At 47.4% G+C, this 16,143-nt stretch overlaps 1 protein-coding gene across 1 annotated transcript in view; it reads left to right on the top strand.

Moving 5' to 3' along the window:
• The first annotated feature begins 2,377 nt into the window (after positions 1 to 2,377).
• EMC2 (ER membrane protein complex subunit 2) overlaps positions 2,378 to 16,143 on the top strand; it is a 76,007-nt gene continuing 62,241 nt past the window's right edge. Inside the window, exons 1-2 of the mRNA XM_069959855.1 lie at positions 2,378 to 2,612; positions 8,127 to 8,169. Of these exons, the coding sequence (XP_069815956.1) occupies positions 2,394 to 2,612; positions 8,127 to 8,169 (262 nt within the window). The 5' untranslated portion in view covers positions 2,378 to 2,393. The remainder of the gene's footprint in view (positions 2,613 to 8,126; positions 8,170 to 16,143) is intronic.

Below are 16,143 nucleotides of genomic sequence, written 5' to 3'. Positions count from 1 at the left end.
GTGCTCCCCATAGTATATAGACCCCTGTGCTCCCCCATAGTATATAGCTCCCCTGTGCTCCCCCATAGTATATAGCTCCCCTGTGCTCCCCATAGTATATAGACCCCTGTGCTCCCCCATAGTATATAGACCCCTGTGCTCCCCAGTAGTATATAGTCCCCTGTTCTCCCCCATAGTATATAGACCCCTGTGCTCCCCCATAGTATATAGACCCCTGTGCTCCCCCATAGTATATAGACCCCTGTGCTCCCCATAGTATATAGACCCCTGTGCTCCCCAGTAGTATATAGTCCCCTGTTCTCCCCCATAGTATATAGCTCCCCTGTGCTCCCCCATAGTATGTAGCTCCCCTGTGCTCCCCAGTAGTATATAGCCCCCTGTCCTCCCCTATAGTATATAGCCCCCTGTCCTCACCCATAGTATATAGCCCCCTGTGCCCCCCCATAGTATATAGCTCCCCTGTGCCCCCCATAGTATATAGCCCCCTGTGCTCCCCCATAGTATATAGCCCCCTGTGCCCCCCCCATAGTATATAGCTCCCCTGTCCTCCCCCATAGTATATAGCCGCCCCTCCCATAGTTTATAGCTCCCCTGTGCTCCCCCATAGTATATAGCCGCCCCCCCCATAGTATATAGCTCCCCTGTCCTCCCCCATAGTATATAGCTCCCCCTCCCATATAACATTGAAAAAAACAAACACTGTTACTCACCTGGGTCCACGCGTTCCTCTTCTCTTCCCTCTTGTGGCCGCACTTCCTGCGGTCACAAGAGGCTGCACTCCCCTTACCCTCGCGCCGACGCTCCAGTGACGTCGGGCGCTAGAGGGAGAGTGCGGCATCTTGTGACCGCAGGAAGTGCGGCCACAAGAGGGACTGACAGAGAGGGAGCCAATGGCTCTCTCTCTGTCAGTGTCGCTGCTGCTGCAGCGCTGAAGCGCCGCAGCAGCAGCGGGCGGGGGCAGCGGCGGACGGGGGGGCCCTGCAGGGGGTGCCATGGAGGGGTAAGTAGATTACCCATCCATGGCGCTCCCCCCTGACAGGCTGGTGGCTGGAGCCCTGTGCGACCGCACTGGTCGCACATAGCAACGGCCGGCCTGCTCGGGGGGGCCCCTTTAATCAGTGGGCCCGGTGCACGTGCACCATGTGCCCTCTGGTTAAAGCGGCCCTGAGTTCAGGTGCAGCTTCCAATTATGCTCCATTCACTTCAATAGAACTGAGCAGCAAAACCTCGCCCCAATTGAAGAAAGTGGCCATGTTTTTGAAGCGCTGAATAACCCCTTTAGGGTGCCTTGACACCTACCGGATCCACAGCGGATCTCACTTCTGTGGATTCGAAGCGAGAACCGCTGCGGATCCGGTATCAATTCACCCCTATGATAGCACATATTCGCAGCGGGATTGACATCCCGCTGTGAATATCTGCTTTAACTCCCTGGTGCCCGCAGCCCCGCCATCGCATCCCCCATCCTTGGCGGCGGAACATCCCCCCCATCCCGGCCACATCCCCCCATCAGCCCATCTCCGGCCCGCCGCTGCGAGCATACATTACCTGCTCGGCGGCGCGGCTGCAGTGTGGCTCCCAACTCCGGTCGGGCTCAGCTGATCTGACCAGGAACGGAGCCGGCAGCCTCACTGCAGCCGCGCCGCCGAGCAGGTAATGTATGTTCGCGGCGGCGGGATGCGGGCGGCGGCGGGGCTGGGGGGGATGTGGTCGGGATGGGGGGGATGCGCCGCCGCCGGGGATACGGCCGGCTATGGGGGATGCGACGGCGGGGCTGCGGGCAACAGGGAGTTAAAGCACATATTCACTTTAAGCTCCATTAGTTACTAGTGTAGTTGGGCGCAATATAGATGGCAACTTTAACAGGAGACTCTCTTGCTGGCAACTGGACTAGTTCAGGAACCAGATAAGCCTGCGATGTGTTTTGGGGGCCTGTTTAAGAGGCTGCTTTCACACTATCCAAAATGTATGCAAAAATGCCATGAGATTTTTTTTTTTTGAGCAAAAACATGGAATGTTAGGAAATCCCATATATGCTATGGGGGAGATTTATCCAACATGGTGTAAAGTGAAACTGGCTCAGTTGCCCCTAGCAACCAATCAGATTCCACCTTTCATTCCTCACAGACTCTTTGGATAATGAAAGGTGGAATCTGATTGGTTGCTAGGGGCAACTGAGCCAGTTTCACTTTCCACCATGTTTGATAAATCTCCCCCTTGGTGTTTTTTGTGGCACTTTTCTCTCCTCTCTAGTAACTTTTTTTTTTCTGAAAACTGTGGCGATTTCTTCTGTTTGTCTTAAAAACAACAATGGCAAAAAAAAACAATCATACATTCAGTCAAAAACTCTCTATCTCTCCCGCCCCGTGCAGCAGACGCCCCGCTGTTCACACATGACACTGGCAGATGCGGCTCCAGCATTTCAGGAAACAAATTTACAAAATACTAACGTTTCCATGACAACGCTACAAGCTCCGCCCACCTCTGCTCGCTCCAGCTACGATGACGCAGCACGCACAGTACGTGCTCTCGTAGCCGATGCTGAGACCCTAGTGACGTCAGACGTCACGTCCCGGCTTCATCTTCCACCAATCATCCCCGCCCGGCTTGTAGTAAGTACATGGAGACCTTATACCGATACGCCGTCGTATGCCCCGCACTGTCCGGGCACGGTGTGATGTGTGGGGCGGGGGCTCGGGCATTGTATAGAATACAGCGCCGCGCGGTGTGTCGCTTGTGATCGCCGTGTGTTATGGAGCTCGGTCCGGTGTATGGCTGACAGGCAGGCACCACAATGGGCCTCGTGTGTAATCACCCCGGGTCCCCCTCCCATGGACGTAGTAGGAACATACGGAGAACGCGAGAAGTCACGTGACAGCTCTGCGACCTATCGGATTATACGTTTCTAGCAGCCAATCAGATTTTGTCTTATATGTTTCTAAGCTCGGCTGGAATGAATAAGCAGTGATGTGATTGGTTGATACTACAGCAGAAGCTGCCTATAGCAACCAATCAGATTCCTGCTCTTATTTATTAAAGGCTTTTAAAAATGATAGGTGCAATCTGATTGGTTGCTATTAGTAACCCCACTTTCCCTGCTTCTTAGGTGAAGTCCAGTTCTCCCCTGACTGGAGGGTGTAGCCGGTCATGGCTGGGCCTGACTACAGTATTAGAAATTGACTGATGGGGGGGGGGGGGGAGATTTATCAAACATGGTGTAAAGTAAAACTGGCTCAGTTGCCCCTAGCAACCAATCAGATTCCACCTTTCTTTTTCCAAAGAGTATGTGAGGAATGAAAGGTGGAATCTGATTGGTTGCTAGTTTCACTTTACACCATGTATGATAAATCTCCCCCATGGGGTCTAAACACTGGGACCCTCGCTCATCACACGAGTGGAAATCAGCTGGGCCCCAAATGAATGGGGTGGGGGGCATTGTTCATGCTTGACCTCTGCTCCAGTCATGTTGAATGCGACTTCTGACCATATCAGCCATAGAGAATGAATGAAGTGGTGGTGTAGCATGCATGCTGCCATTCCAGTCCTCCATTCCTGTGGTTGCTGGTGGTCCCAGCGTTCAGACCCCCACCAGTCGGCTTGCTATCCCATATCCTGTAGATACTGATAACTATTCAGTATTTACTTTTTTTTCATCTGTTTTTCAGTGTAACTCAGTTTTCTTTCTGTAAGATGCCCATCAGTGATATGAGTGGAACACTGATGAGATTTCATCTGATGCTGCCGCCTCATTGTGCAGATAATGGTCATCACATAATGGTGCGTTTACACCAGGGATGGGGAACCTTCGACCCTCCAGCTGTTGCAAAACTACAATTCCCATCATGCCTGGGCAGCCGAAGCTTTAGCTTCGGCTGCCCAGGCATGATGGGAATTGTAGTTTTGCAACAGCTGGAGGGTCGAAGGTTACCCATCCCTGGTTTACACAGATTGATTATCTGACAGATTATTGAAGCCAAAGCTAGGAATGGATTTCAAAAGAGGAGAAATCTCAGTCTTTCCTTTATGACCTGATCTCTATTCATAGTCTGCGCCTGGCTTGGGCTTCAAAAATCTGTCAGATAAATCGCGATGGCGTAATTTCAAAGCTGCACGGTTGTGTCTGTACACCAGCGCTAACTTGCAAATAGTATCGAAGCTCCAGACGTCATAATTATGATTTGGGGAGCTGTGAGATCCATTCCGCAGGACACTGTCCGTACTAGGGAGAATGTGTGAACGCATCCTAAGGCTGGGTTCACACTACGTATATTTCAGTCAGTATTGTGGTCCTCATATTGCTACCAAAACCAGGAGTGGATTAAAAACACAGAAAGGATCTGTTCACACAAGGGTGAAATTGAGTGGATGGCCGCCATATAACAGTAAATAACGGCCATTATTTCAATATAACAGGCGTTCTAAAATAACAGCAAATATTTGCCATTTAATGGCGGCCATCCACTCAATTTCAACATTGTGTGAACAGATCCTTTCTGTGTTTTTAATCCACTCCTGGTTTTGGTTGCAATATGAGGACCACAATACTGACTGAAGTATACTTAGTGTGAAAATAGCCTAAGGGTGCGTTTACACCTACAGGATCCGCAGCAGATTTGATGCTGTGTTCAGTTATTTAAATGAAATCTGCTGCGGATCCGGTAAGTGTGAACGTACCCTAAGGGTGTTCTTAAACAAAACTATAATGGGCCCTATCCGGCCGATTATCATTCTGTGTGATAAACACAACAATCAGCCGATGACAAGGATCATCGCCTGATCGTTGATTTAGGTTTGGACCTATAATTGTTGGGCACCGACCGCGCATCTCTATGTGTAATGGCTGACGATATGCGAAGTGCATACATTACCTATCCACGGTCAGCCAATCGCAGGCCGGGACCGCTGCGGCCAGTGATTGGCTGAGCGGCCTGTCAGCCAAGACGGGCCGCTCTGAAGCTGAAGCACACGGGACCCGGGGAGAAGCGGACTGCAAGAGGAGCCCTGCAGCAGCAGATAGGTAATGTATAGAGTTTAAAGGGGTTATCCAGCACTACAAAAACATGGCCACTTTTCCCCTACTGTTGTCTCCAGTTCAGGTGCAGTTTGCATTTAAGCTCCATTTACTTCAATGGAACTGAGTTTCAACACACCACCCAATCTGGAGACAACAGCAGGGGGAAAGTGGCCATGTTTTTGTAGCGCTGGATAACCCCTTTACGCAAGGGCTGCAAGGACATCGGTAACGATGTCCATGCAGCCCTTGTTAAACAATTATTGGGCCGTGTAATAGGCCCAGTAAACGAGCGCCGCTCTAGCAGATCAGCGCTTGTTTACAGTTATTATGGGGCCCTGCTCGGCCTGTGTAATAGTACCCTAAGAGTGTGGTTTCACCCACACACAATGAGTGAGACTTACACCTGCAGCCTTTCGGATGGTTTACTTTTGAGGTGTAAGTACAGCGATGTAAGGGTCCTATTCCACGGGCCGAGAAGGGCCCGATCAACGATGTAAACGAGCGGCGATCTGCTAGATCGCTGCTCGTTTACTGGGCCTATTCCACGGCCCGATGATCATTGAGCGAGGGCTGCAAGGACATCGTTACCGATTTCCTTGCAGCATCATACTTTACCCGGCTGCAGGGCTTGTCCTCCGCTCCAGCTCCTCCCCGGGTCCCCCACGCTCTATCTTCTGAATGGCCGGTAAGCTGACAGGCCACACTCAGCCAATCACAGGCCGCGGCGGTCCCGGCCTGTGATTGGCTGAGCCCTCCGTCAGCTGACCGGCCATTCAGAAGATAGAGCGCGCGGGACCCGGGGATGAAGACAGCGCGGAGAAGAAGCCCTGCAGCCAGGTAAAGTATGATGCTGCTGTTCTCAAATCGTCGGTCGCCCGCCGTGCACCGCTATTCAACCGTAGCGATGCGCGGTGGGGGAACGATGATTTTAGGTCTGGCCCTAAATGAACGATCAGCCGATGACACGATCATGGGCTGATCGTTCTCTCTATTTCACCGAACGATAATCGTCCGAATCGGGCCAAATGGGGCCGATCCGGACGATTATCGTTACTGTGGAATAGGGCCCTAAGCGCCAGGGAGGAGAAGACATGAGATGTTTTCTTCTCCCCTCACAACAACTTCAAAGGGAAACTCTCAGCAGGTTTTTAAGGCCCTATTACACCAACAGATCTGACGACAGATTATCTGCCAAAGATTTGAAGCCAAACCCAGGGTCAGACTATAATCAGAGAACAGGACAGATTTTTGAAGCCAAAGCCAGGAGCAGACTATGAATAGAGATCAGGTCATAAAGGAAAGACTGGATTTCTCCTCTTTTCAAATCCACTCCTGGGTTTGGCTTCAAATCTTTGGCAGATAATCTGTTATCAGATCTGTTGGTGGAATATAGAAGCAGGTCCCTAAAGCGCACGGTGAGCTGAGAATTAAGGGGATAAGAGATGAGCTAATTTACAGTAATAACAAAGGGAGCCACTTAGTTATCTCTGCAATCCGCTAATCAGCCGGCTGCTATTTAACTCTGCCACTCCTCCCCAGGTGCTGGGAAAAGCTGGATCCAGTTGTGGGAAACTTTGCTTCATTATTACTGTAAATTCGCTCATCTCTAAAGGTTATTATCCAACCTTTATCCTAGGCTCGGTTTTTGTGATATTAGCAGTTTAAGGGTCAGTTCACACGGAGTACAATTGGCAGAATTCCGCGGTTGAATCCCGCCTGCCTCAGTGTGACACTGTTTCTCTATGGGAAGGCTCTCGTGCCTCTGCGGCTATCTGCTCAAAGTATTGATTCGAGTGGAGAGCGACGGAAGTGGAAGTGCATGAGCTCTGCCATAGAGAATCAGTGTCACACTGAGATAGGCGGCATTTCATGGCGGACAGTTCCACCACGGATTTTACTCTGTGTGAACTGGCTCTAATGCTTATGCTAATAAGGAGTTTTGGTGCACTGGGGGCAGGACTACCACCCCCAGTGCACCAATCTGGCTGGCCCGCATCTGGCCCGAGCAGCTGACCATGGGAAGTTATGCCCCCAGTGCACCAAAACATCTCCTTAGCATACCAGATAAACTGCTAATATCACAGTAATGGCACAGACGATAAAGGTAAGAAACGTCATCCTCAGTGCCCCGTGCGCTATAGGGACATGTCAGCAGGTTAGATTCTTCTATTCTGGTGTCCAGAAAATTGTATATATTGCTGAAAAGAGTGAAAAGAAAAAAAAAGTGATACTTACCTACCCCTGATCCCCTACAGGTCTTAGGGCTCTATTACACGGGACAATTATCGTGTGAAAAATCGTTATATAGTTCGAATTTAAACGATAATTGTCCTGTGTAATTGCAGGCAACAATCGAAAAATCGTTCATGTGTCGTTAACGATCGTAACTAACGGCCATCGTTCTGTGTAATATGGTGAACGATTTCTGGTGAACGATCAGCAGTCTCGTTTGCGATTGTTTATCGTTAGTCGTTAATCGTTAAAAATCCCTCCGTTTAATAGAACCCTTACTCAGCTCCTGGTCGGCCTTTTCTGGTTCCCTGCTGGTTTTGTCTTCAGCTTGATGAGATCAGAGCAGGACCTCTCAACCGATCACTGGCCAACGACTGAGATCACTGGTTGGTTAAGGGGGTTATCCAGCGCTACAAAAACATGGCCACTTTCTTCCAAAGACAGCCCCACTCTTGTCTCCAGCTTAGGTGAGATTTTGCTGCTCAATTCCATTGAAGTGAATGGAGCTTAAAGGGGTTATCCAGCACTACAAAAACATGGCCACTTTTCCCCCTACTGTTGTCTTCAGTTGAGGTGTAGTTTGCGATTAAGCTCCATTTACTTCAATGCAACTGAGTTTTAAAACCCCACCCAAACTGAAGACAAGAGAGGGGAAAAGTGGCCATGTTTTTGGAGTACTGGATAACCCCTTTAAGTGGACAGCTCCTACTCTGACCTCTCTTCTTGGAAGTAGGCGGAAGAGACGAGCATTGGGGCACCAGAAAGAGCTAAAAATTTCGAATTTATGTAAAGAAACGCAGAAATCCAGCATGCTGTGTTGATTTATTCTCCCATAGTTTTATGTAGCAATAGGATTTATTTTATTCTGTTTCTCTTACAGACAATGGCGAAAGTGTCTGACATGTATGATGTGAACTGGGAAGGTAAGCCACCGCTGCTTTTTTTTTTTTTGGTAATATCTTGAACTATACAAGAATTTTTGGATTGCAGGTGTTATAGTCTTGTGATTCTTCTAATGGTTTTCAGGTGAACATACTGATATAAACTGGAAGTGCTCTTATACGGACACATATGGCATGCTGTGCAATATTACAGATGTTTGTTTTACTTAAAGGGGTTGTCCAGCGAAAATCTTTTTCTTTCAATTCAACTGTGAAAGTTATATAGATTTGTAATTTACTTCTATTAAAAAATCTCAAGTCTTCTCATACTTATCAGCTGCTGCATGTCCTGCAGGAACTGTTGTTTTATTTTCAGTCTGACACACTGCTCTCTGCTGACATCTCTGGTCGAGACAGGAACTCTGTCTCGGTTTTTTATGAATCCCTATAGAAAACCTCTACTGCTCTGCGCAGTTCCTGTCTCGGTCAGAGATGTCAGCAGAGAGCAGTGTGTGAGACTGAAAATAAAACAACATTTCCTGCTTGACATACAGCAGATAATACGTATGGGAAGACTTTGGGAGATTTTTCAATAGAAGTAAATTACAAATCTATATAACTTTCTGACACCAGCTGATTTGAAAGAAAAAGATTTTCGCTGAACAACCCTTTTAATCTTTTTGCATCCAAAACCACATCCAGAATGCTATTGTTTCCCCTGAGCTTTCAGGTTGCATGAACCTTGACCTCTCTGTAGCTCCCCACTGTGTCATGGTCACTAGTGGATCAGTGATGCACTGAGGGAGACTGAACCACAACTGCGTCAGAATTTCGATTGCAGCTCTTGCTGTAAGTGAAGGTAGAGCTGTCACCTAACTAAAGTTGCATGCTGCATATAGGACGTTGGTATCATCCAGGCTCCTGATTTATAAAGTGTTACATGAATGGGTCTGTCTCTATGGTTTATAAATGTTCTCTCCTCATTTTGTAGCCCCTTCATGGTATTTGGACAGAGATTGCCCGGACTGGTTATATGTTATAATGCCCCACAAATATCTCACTATCTGCTGTCAAGAGGTGGGCTATATTAGACAGCAAGTGATCAGTCAGTTCTTGATAATAAAATTGGGAATGTAATGTTGTGTTTACTCAGAGAGATTTATCTGACAGAAAGACTATACAGCCAGGAACAGACTACAAACAGGGAACAGGTCATAAAGAAAAGAATGAGATTTCACATCTTTTTCAATCCATTCCTGGCTTTGGCTGCAAAAAAATCTGTCCGATAAACCTTTACTTGTAAACACACCATAAGGATCTGAGATGACGGAGTCAAAGCTTCTCCAAAATGGTATACGGTGGTTAGTACCCACCAAAGTTCTCTAAGGAAGGTCACGTAGTATCCAGCCACAGGATCATTTATATTTATGGCCTAACCAATATATTTAAAGAAAGAAGGTAGAAGAGCTACTAACACACAAATTACCAGTAAGTTGACCCCATAAGGGTGCAGTCACTTTTAAACAGCCTTTAGGTTTAAGCCTCCATTCACACGTACAGAATCCGCCGCAGATATCAGTGTAACTAAATTATTGAACTAGGGCTGGGCGATATGGCCAAAAATAAAATCTCGATTAAAAAAATAATAAAATTTGGACGATTCTCAATTTAAATCTCGTTTTTTTTTCTTTTTGCTAAATAAACAGAACATTTTTGTCCTTGCAGCGTCAGATATTATTTTAATGACGTTTGAGACAACAACTGTATTGCTTCCCACTGTACCAGTGCTCCCCATGTGCCACCATGTAGTAGACAAGCCCCCTCTGTGCCCCATATAGTATAGGACATCTTCTTTGTGCCTCCATCTAGGTAGGGTGTAGTAGTGGAGGTATAGTGAATAAGGGATGTAGTAGTACAGGTAAAGATGAGGGGTGTGGTAGTAGTACAGAAATAGATGGGGGTGACTGGGGCAGGCTAGGAGCGACTGGGGGTGACTAAGGGGGACTGGAGGGATTGGGGGTGAATGGGGTCACTGGGGTAGCTGGGGGTGACTGAGGGGTGAATGGGGCAGCTGGGGGTGACACTGGCAGCTGGGGGAGAATGGGGCAGCTGAGGATGACAGGGGTGAATGAGGCAGCTGGGGGTAACGGGTGAATTGGGCAGCTGAGGGGGACTGGGGCAGACTGGGGGTGACTGAGAGGGACTGGGGGTAACTAAGGCAGGAGTGCACATAGCCCTCCTCCTCCTCTCACCCTGGTACACATGTTTCCCTCCCAGCCACATATGCAGGTTCCCTGTATGTGGAGGAGGCTGCAGGGACTGTAGAATAAAAGCCCTATTCCACGGAACGATTATCGTCCGTATTCTGCCGCTACGGACGATAATCGTCCCTCGGAATAGAGTGCAATGATCAGCCGACATCGTTCATGTCGGCTAATTGTTGCAGTGGCTTGTTTTTCAACAAAAACAAGCGACTGATACAGCAACGATCTGCTGCCGGCTCTCTGTTGAATAGGAGCGTCGGCAGCAGACGCTGCTATATCCTATGGGCTGCCCGGACAATCAGCGATCACCTGGGCAGCCCCCCCGCAGCTCCCTGCTGCCCCTCCCGCACTCACCCGCTCGCTGCTGCTGCGCTGAATAGTCCACCTAGCTATCGTCCACCTAGCTGTATCATTAACTATAACCGGCAGAAGAACCCTATTTACTTTAAAGGGAACCATTCACCCCATGGCCCCCGGCAGAAACTGACCTACAGTGACATAAAGGTCAATATACTTACCACATCGCTCCCGGTCCCGTCCCGGATCCCGTTGTTGACACGGAGAAATCGCCGATTCTTCTTCTACCGCCCATTATGGTAATGAGCTGAGATGAGTCCAACGTCCATAGGAAACGACGGACGAGTCCAACTTATTCATGAGGTCCTCTTCTCGTCGCCGCCCATCCACGCCTCCTGGAACTTGATTGACGTCTTCAGTCTTCTGCCGAATTCCCGCGCAGGCGCCGCTGTGATGGTCTCGTCACCTCTTCTGCGCCTGCGCGGTAAACAGGATACGGTCTTCGAGCAAATCGGCGCACGCGCAGTAAACAGTGAAGCTGCGGAGCGGCTTCAATTGTGAACTGCGCATGCGCCGAAAACGACTGTCACGGCGCCTGCGCGGGATCCGGCGAGAAGAAAGAAGACGAGGAGGAAGAGGACCTGGCGTCAATCAAGTGTCGGAGGCGGGGAGAAGGCTGGACTTCGGACCCGGCGGCGCTCATTACCATAATGGGCGCGAGAAGAAGAATCGTCGATTTCTCTGTGTCAACAACGAGATCCGGGACGGGACCGGGAGCGATATGGTAAGTATATTGAACTTTATGTCACTGTATGTCAGTTTCTGCCGGGGGCCACGGGGTGAATGGTTCCCTTTAATAAGATCTGTTGTTTTTTTGGTAATTATGCATTTTTATTGTATAGAAGAAGTTGCCAATTAGGGTAAGGTATATCCCGGATTTTAACCTTTTAAGGAGGGGGCCAATTTTCGTTTTTGCGTTTTCGTTTTTTCTTCCTTGTGTTTAAAAGACCATAGCACTTGCATTTTTCCACCTAGAAACCCACACAAGCCCTTATTTTTTGCGTCACTAATTGTACTTTGCAATGACAGGCTGAATTTTTGCATAAAGTACACTGCGAAACCAGGAAAAAATTCAGTGTGTGGTGAAATTGAACAAAAAACGCATTTCTTTTATTTGGGGGGTATTTGTTTTTACGCCATTCGCCCTGGGGTAAAACTGACTTGTTATGCATGTTCCTCAAGTCGTTACGATTCCAACAATATGTAACTTGTATAACTTTTCTTTTATCTGATGGCTTGTAAAAATCTCTGCCACTAGACACCAGGGAAGTGCTGCAGAAGGTAATCGGATGCAGCTGTCAACTTTGACAGCTGCATCTGATTACCTGATAAGCGGGCATGGCGATACCCGTGCCAGTTAATAGCCGCGGTCCCGGGCTACGCTCTGAACACCTCTTGCGGACGCATGACGTATGGGTACGTCATGCGTCCTTAAGAGGTTAAAGTGTCACTGTCGTATTTTTTTTTTCTTTTGCAAAAGTAGTCCAAGTGATTTTAAGGAACTTTGTAATTGGTTTTTTTTTAGGCAAATATGCCATCATCTGCATTCAAAATGCCTTTCCCCAGGTCCCTCCCCTCTCTCATTCACTGCTCATTATCAGGAAATCTCAACTCTTTTACATTAGTTGAGCCCTGTGTAACCTATGGAGAGGGGAGGGGGGAGGAGAGAGATTAGTCGCTAGCAGAGAACAAAGGATTACACAGTCTACCTGTGTGAAAGCCAGTATTCAGAGGTCAGAGAGGTCAGTGGTGACATCAGAGGAGATAGCCAGTGATGTAGCTGTAAATTAACTCTTTGTTGTCCTGTTTTGGTGCCTCATCTCCCTCCACCCCTCCCTTCTCCATAGAGAACAATGAAGACAGGGGGGAGAGCTTCAAACTGCTTTTTCATAATAAAAATGCATTTTTCAGCTAATAAACCCAATTACAAAGTTTCTTAAAATTACCCGTACTATTGATTTCTGCAAAAAAAAAAAAATTAAATGACAGTGACATTTAACCCTTAGACGACCCAGGGCGTATAGTTACGCCATGGAAGTCTGTCCCCAGACGACCTAGGGCGTAACTCCGGCTATGAAGCGTGCTCCGGAGCGGAGCGCACTTCACAGCAGGTGGGGGCCGGCTGCAATCAGCCGCCGGGACCTCACCGGTAATGACACGCTGCACGCAGCGTTTAAGTGTAAGTGACAGGGGGAGTCCCCTGTCACTTACCGATCGGGGGTCCCGATCGGTAAAACGGACCGCCGGAGGTCTCTCACCTGCCTCCGTGCGGTCCGATCGGCGCTCTGGTCACTGAGCCTGCACAGGTAGGCTCAATGAGCAGATCGCCGATAACACTGATCAATGCTATGCCTATGGCATAGCAATGATCAGTGTAAAAATTAAAGTAGTGTATGTAGAAGTCCCCCAAAGGGACTTCAAATGTGTAAAAAAAAAAAAGTTAAAAACACTAACACACTACCCCAAAACCCTCCCCCAATAAAAGTTGAAATCACCCCCCTTTCCCATTATATAAATAAAACATATAAAAATAAATAAATAGATAAACATATAATATACCGTAGCGTGTGTAATTGTCCAATCGAAAAAATATAACAAGCGTCATTGCGAACGGTAAACGGCGTACACGGAAGGGAAAAAGTGCGCGGATTACCGATTTTATGTTACATTATATATAAAAAAAAATTAATAAAAAGTGATCAAAACGTCTCATCTTCACAAATATGGTATTAATAAAAACTAGAGATCATGGTGGAAAAAATGACACCCCATACAGCCCCATAGGTGAAAAAATAAAACCGTTATAAGTGTCACAATAGTCCCATTTTATTTATAATTAATTGCCAAAAAAAAGAATTTCATTTAAAAAAATATATATAACATTAGAGAATCTGTGTAACCTGCATATGGTTGTGTTCGGACTGACCTATAGAATAATAGTGTCATGTCGCTTTTACCATGTAGTGCATTACGTAGACACAGGAACCCTCCACTGGGTCATTTTGGGCCTGGTCCTCAAAGGGTTAAAAAAAAAGCACCACCCCTATTCTCAAGTTGTGTGTGGTATTACAATTCACCTTAATTCACTTCAATAAAATTGAGCTGCCAAATCCACTCCCAAACTGAGGGCAAAAATTATGGTAGAGGGTAGCCATGTTTTTCCTAAGCCTGGATATCCCCTTTAAGAACCAATACATACCTAGGTCTTCCTTAATAGAGATTTAGATAGTGTTCAAGGTATAATTCCAGTATGGCAGTAGGGGAGGCTTGCCATCATGATTTCTTTACCTAGCCGATTGCACGCCTTAAAGGGGTTATCCAGTGCTACAAAAACATGGCCACTTTCAGAGACAACATGACTCTTGTCTCCAGTTCAGGTGCGGTTTACATTTAAGCTCCATTCACTTCAATGAAATTGAGCAGGAAAACCCCGTCGAAGCTGAAGACAAGAGTGGGGCTGTCTCTGGAAGAAAGTGGCCATGTTTTTGTAGTGCTGGATAACCCCTTTAAGCAAAGTTGTCCAACAACCCCCGTGGCTCCCATATGGACAGCCCTATTCCTTGTCATCTATAATCTGTTAGAAGAAGAGGGTGCGGCGGGGACTTTTGCTTTCCAGGCAGCTCAGGCTAGTATTACAATGTGAGAGGATAGAACAGGGCCACCTTTGTATCGGGATAACATCTGCTCGCGTCTGCGCTTTTCCATGGCTCAGCATCAGCCCGCCGTCCAGTAACAGGTGATCTGTATTAAGCTGTCACTATAAACATCACAACCAATAAACTTTTATTCATCCTAAAAAATCCCTGAGCCTTTAATTACGGCCGAAAAGACCAGAGAGAAATAAAGCCGTTTTCTTTTCCACAAAAGAGATGGAATATTCATAACCAGATAAAACAAGGCCGGAGCCAGGCTAAATATCTGACGTGAAGCAGCGGTGTCCAAAGGGAAGTCTGCGAGCAGTAAATCTCCGGCGTGGAACATCAGCAGTTACTTGTCTCTGAAAGAGAATACGGTTTAGCAAAGCTTCTAATGCCGTCCTAAGTACTGGCTGCTATTAACATTGTTGTTTTTACTCTAAGTGCTGTTCTAAGGTTAATCTGGGAAACGTATCCACCTTAGAAGAAATATGGTTTTCTTACGGGTGATAACTCAGTACCTAGGCTAGTTGTAAAGGGTCACGTCAGGTAAGAGGGCTGCTAGAACAATAACCGAGCCTTCCTGACCGCAAGTGGGACCCGACGCTTAGTATCCAACTCAAGTCTGCTCATAGCACTTTGTCATGTTGGTCTCAGAGCTGTGCAGGTGGGCACGGCAAATTTTGTTCGTTTTCCGTTTTTAACCCTTTAGTAGCCATTTATGTTTTTTTTTTACTTGTCTTGTAAAAGCCATAATGTTTTTTTATTTTTTTTTATTGTTTTGCAGGACATGATTATGAATTTAGCTGCTTTCTTTGCTCATTTTTAAGTTTTGATTTGATTCAAGTACTTCAGTATTAAAGGAGAAGCCCGGCAATTTTTTTTTAATTAAAGTTAAACAAATACCCAATATACACTTATTCCGGGAAATGTCTATAAAGTGCTTTTTTTCCTGCACTTACTACTGCATCAAGGCTTCACTTCCTGGATAACATGGTGATGTCACTTCCTAGATAACATGGTGATGTCACTTCCTGGATAAAATGATGATGTCACAACCCGACTCCCAGAGCTGTGCGGGCTGTGGCTGCTGGAGAGGATGATGGCAGAGGGATGCTCAGTGTCCCTCCAGTGCCCAGTGTCCCCCTGCCATCCTCCTCTCCAGCAGCCACAGCCCGCACAGCTCTGGGAGTCGGGACGTGACATCACCATGTTATCCAGGAAGTGACATCACCATGTTATCCAGGAAGTGACATCACCATGTTATCCAGGAAGTGACATCACCATGTTATCCAGGAAGTGACATCACCATGTTATCCAGGAAGTGACATCGCCATGTTATCCAGGAAGTGACATCACCATGTTATCCAGGAAGTGAAGCCTCGATGCAGGTAGTGCAGGGAAAAAAGCACTTTATGAGCATTTACCGTAATAAGTGTATATTGGTGATTTCTCCTTTAACCTCTTAAGGACGCATGACGTACCGGTATGTCATGCGTCCGCAAGAGGTGTTCAGAGCGGGGCTGTGTGCAGCCCGGGACCGCGGCTATTAGCGGACACGGTCCGATCGCTGTGCCCGCTAATTCAGTAATCGGATGCAGCTGTCAAAGTTGACAGCTGCAACCGATTACTGTATGCAGCACTTCCCTGGTGTCTAGTGGGGTGGATCGCTCCTCCGGGACAAGAGCGATCCACACGTCTATGCCGGCCGGGTGTCTGCTCCAAAATGGCGCTGATCCCGGCTTGGCACTCGGATCTTA

Source organism: Dendropsophus ebraccatus, chromosome 2 (genome assembly GCF_027789765.1).
Source record: "Dendropsophus ebraccatus isolate aDenEbr1 chromosome 2, aDenEbr1.pat, whole genome shotgun sequence".
NCBI classification, from domain to species: Eukaryota; Metazoa; Chordata; class Amphibia; order Anura; family Hylidae; genus Dendropsophus; species Dendropsophus ebraccatus.
This window is presented reverse-complemented; position numbering and strand designations above follow the sequence as displayed.